General features: G+C 32.9%; 1 protein-coding gene across 1 annotated transcript; it reads left to right on the forward strand.

Moving 5' to 3' along the window:
• Positions 1-612: 612 nt before the first annotated feature.
• On the forward strand, positions 613-2,928 carry LOC141614000 (zinc finger BED domain-containing protein RICESLEEPER 2-like). Its single transcript, XM_074432751.1, has 3 exons — positions 613-1,443; positions 1,545-2,786; positions 2,878-2,928. The coding sequence occupies exons 1-3, from the start codon at positions 613-615 to the stop codon at positions 2,926-2,928; spliced, it is 2,124 nt and encodes a 707-aa protein (XP_074288852.1).
• Positions 2,929-4,553: the final 1,625 nt, after the last annotated feature.

Below are 4,553 nucleotides of genomic sequence, written 5' to 3' on the forward strand. Positions count from 1 at the left end.
GCTGTACTCTTAAAAAAACAACAAAACATTAAAGTGAAACTTGGGCCAAGTACTCTTAGTCTTATCTCTTAAGCTTTCCAGAATTCCAATTTCCAGAATTCCACCGCCTCACCAAACTTTCCCCTTTCCCAATTTATTTACAATCAATTTATCTTCCTTTTTCCAATTAATAAAACTTTTTCCCTTCAATTCTAGACTTTACATTGATTAATTTGTTTAGGCGTTTCGCATTCTTGATCCTTCTATTTATTCACTTTGAAGTATTGGATTATGGGTACTTGCTATTTTCTTGGTGTTGTGAAGACTGAAGAGCGATTTAGTCGATCGGATCTTCATTGTTTTCTTTGGTGTGTGCAAGAGCAACTCAAAATAGGTATTATTCTTAATTTCTTATACTTTAATTAGGTTTTTAACAATAAAATTTTGATAATCGTCACTTATTTCAGCAGTAATTCGTTCTTTAGTTTGTGAATTACTAAGTATAACTCTAATTCGTTTATTTTGTTATGGGGTAATTATTACCTGTTTGATACATTTGTAATGTAAACTCATTATTTGATTATTATTGTGATTATTTAATTTACATACACATCCTATTATTGCAGTAAAATTATGGAAAACCATGTTGATGAAAATGGTATTGTTCACTTGGACAACGAGATTCAACCGGAAGAGGTTGATGGAGTAGAACATGAAGACATAGATAATGAAGGCATAGATGTTACTGTGGATGACCCAGGTATAGAGAATGACCCTTTTATGCCAAAATCACGGAAAAGGGCTCCATGGTGGGGTGATTTATCACTTGTGGAACTTCCGAATGGTGTGCAAAAGGCGGAATGTAAGTACTGTAAAATTTTATTGTCATACCGTAAGGGTGGACCTACTTCACATTTGTCTCGTCATTTGGAAAAATGTACAAAGAGGTATATCCATGAGAGGAAACAAAGGAAAATAAATTTTCTGCCAGCTGATTGTAATGGCGAGGGTTGTAGTAGTACAATCATTCCACCCCTTCATGATGGTAAACTTGATATGTTAAGAATGAGAGAGGCCGCTGCCCACTGGATACTTATGCATGAACACCCATTTTCAATATTGGAGGAGGAAGGTTATAACTTGATGATGAAAAGGGCCAGACCTGAGTGGACAAAGATATCTCGCAATACTGGGAAAAACGATTGTGTTAAGGTGTATGAACAAGAAAAGAAGAAACTGAAAACCGTTTTAAAGCAAGTTGGAAAGATTTGTTTAACAACTGATTTGTGGCAATCTTCTCCTCAAAAGATGGAATATATGGTTGTTACAGGCCATTTTGTTGATTCAAATTGGAAGTTGCAAAAACGAGTCTTAAATTTCTTTCATTTACCTCCCCCTCGTAAAGGTCAACAATTGTCTAATGCTATATATAGATGCTTACAAGATTGGCGCATAGAGAATAAGGTAATATATTGTTTCTCATAACTTTTTATGCATAAACTTTGTTGACATTTCCATTTACATTAAAGGCGTAAATTTACGATTTTTTGTCATCAAAATTGCAGATTTTTACGATTTCAGTTGACAATGCTTCCGCTAATGATTCTTGCATAAAGAATTTGAGGGAGACCTTTTCAAGAACAAAAAGACTGATTTGTGATGGTAAAGTTTTTCATGTTCGTTGTTGTGCTCATATTTTGAACATCATGGTCCAATTTGAACTTGAATCCATTACCCATATTATTGAGAAAGTTCATGATAGTGTGCAATATATAAGAGCTAGTGAACAAAGACGGGTATTATTTGCCGAGAAAGTTAAACAAATGCAATTGCCATATAGAAAGTTAATACTAGAGACTAAGACTAGATGGAATTCTACTTATGAAATGTTAGCGGCAGCTCTAAAATTTAAAGATGTATTTCCTTTATATGCCGAAGAAGATTCATTTTATGCTTCGTGTCCTAGCGTTGATGATTGGAATAGAGTTGAAAAGGTGTGTGAGGTTTTAAAAGTTTTTAAAAGTGTCACAAATATTATATCGGGATCAGATTATCCTACTTCAAATTTATTTCTGATGGAGGTTTATAGAATAAAATTGGTGTTGGACAAATATGAAAATGATCCGGAGGAGTGGATGAAGGCTCTAATTAAAAATATGAAACAAAGATTTGACAAGTATTGGGGTGAATGTAATTTGTTGATGGCTTTGGGTGCTATATTAGATCCTAGGTACAAATTGAGAGGTGTTGAATATGTGTTTGGTAAAATGTATAAAGATAAACCTGCTGAAGCTAGAGAGTATATTTCGAAGATAAAAGAGACATTGTATTCACTTTACTTAGAGTATGCTGCTGAATTTGAAACATCTCGTGAGGGTGCAAATGAAGAAAATTCAAGAAGTAGTGCTTCTGGCAGTGGTGTTACAAGCAACGATATTGACGATGAATTTGGATGTTATGATGTCTTTAATTATCTGAGTTCCTCTTCTGATAGTTTGACTGAAAAATCTGAGCTTGACGTATATATTGATGAGGGGACTTACCGCTGCCAGGGCCAAGGAGAGTCACTTAAATTTGATGTTTTGAAGTGGTGGAGTTCCGAGACTTTAAAATATCGAATTTTATCTAAAATGGCACGAGATGTGTTATCCGTTCCTATAACAACAGTTGCCTCAGAAGCAACTTTCAGTGCAGGAGGTAGAGTGATTGATTCATATCGTGCTTCTTTAGCTCCCGAGACAGTTGAGGTGTTGCTTTGTGCCGGTGATTGGTGTCGAGCTTTACATGGAGTAAAGAAAAAGGAAAAGGTAATATTCACTTATTAACTACTAAGTACCATTTCTTTACCGATATTATACTGTCCAAGTTCATCACACATACGAAATTGTCTTTTTACAGGTCACTAAGGAAGAGATTGTTGACGAGGTTGTTATTATACCAGATATTTGAAAATAAGGTCGTAATAATTCATTCTCCTTTTCTTCTGTTTGTATAATATCATTTGTTTTATTTTATGCTAAATCAATAGCAGAATTCATCGTCAATCGACCCTAAAGTATGCTAAATTCCTAAAATTTTGTCTCAGATGTATGCTTCCATCTTTGTGGACTATGGGATTGCTGTTGCTACAATTTTACGTAAGAGTTTTGGTTGAAGGTTTGAATGTTGCGAACAAGCTACTGGACGTAAAGAACGAAATCAAGATGCTAATCTTATTGAGTTTTGGCTGTATGCCTTGCATTTTTATTTGTAGTAGTCTACTGGATGTAATCATGTAATTTTTCCTATTTTTGTTGAACAAGCGGAATATTAAATTGTCTTTTCAAAGTATCCATTTTATTTGATATATTTGTTTTGCCATTTTAAATTTAGCAAAACAATAGCAGTGCAACAGAGCCCGAGCTCGAGCTCGAGCTCAAATAAAATTTTATGAGCCGATCTCGAGCTTTACTTTTGAAGGCTCGTCGAGCTAAGAGCCGAGCTCGAGTTTGGTTTTTTTTATACGAGCCGAACTCGAGTAAGGGTGAGTTCGGTATCAGATCGGCTCGTTTACACCCCTAGTTATTTTAGTGTTATTCTGGTGTTATTGTAGTGTTATTATAGTGTTATTCTTATGTTATTGTGGTGTTACTTTGATGTTATTGTACTGTTATTGTGGTGTTATTCCATTATTACTCTACATTTCTCATTATTATTTATGCGTTATTGTGCTCCTATTATAGCGTTATTGTGGTGTATGGATATCAGATCACCAAACTTAGTTACCGCCTCCTTCGACACACTATACTAACATGTCGTATATGTATCATTATTGGAACATAACTTTGTAAATTGAGTAGAATGCACAAAAAATCACCCTATTCTCATCATCCCAAATCAATACTATATATTAATTTCAGAAACCAAGGGACTTCAATGTAATTAAATAAATCTATACAAATTAATTTTACTATATAGTTTTTAATCATAGCACTGTGTGATGGACCCGACCAAGGGATTTCAATGTAAATATTATATAGTTTTGGTTGAAGTATAAATTTAGAGAACAATATAATATGAAGATTTTCCTTAAAATAACATGCCCTACTTATGGTATTAATTAATATAAAGATGTTAATTATTTAACATACACAAATATAATATTATTATATATATTTTGAAAACTATTAAAAGGTAAATAAATTAATCTAGATTTCCAAAAAATATAATATTCCATAATCATTAGATTTGTAATTTAATTAGTAAATAATAATGATTGCTCTTAAATAATATTATAATCTAATATTTCAGATTTATTTAAATATATAACTCTAATACAATTAGATAATCAACTATTATGATATGATAGTAACCACCCATGTGAGTAGTAAAAGCAACAATAATAGCAACCGGAGTAGTGAATGTCGTACTAGCAGTAATGGGAGTAGTGAAATTAACAATAATAAATGCGGGAGTAGTGAAAGAAATAATTATGACGGCGGGAGAAGTGAAAGTAATAGTACTATAGTAGTCACAAAACATGTAATGAAAGTAACAATATGAACAACGGGAAAAGTATGAAAAATTAACTAAAA

The sequence above is a fragment of the Silene latifolia genome, chromosome 11 (assembly GCF_048544455.1).
Source record: "Silene latifolia isolate original U9 population chromosome 11, ASM4854445v1, whole genome shotgun sequence".
NCBI lineage: Eukaryota > Viridiplantae > Streptophyta > Magnoliopsida > Caryophyllales > Caryophyllaceae > Silene > Silene latifolia.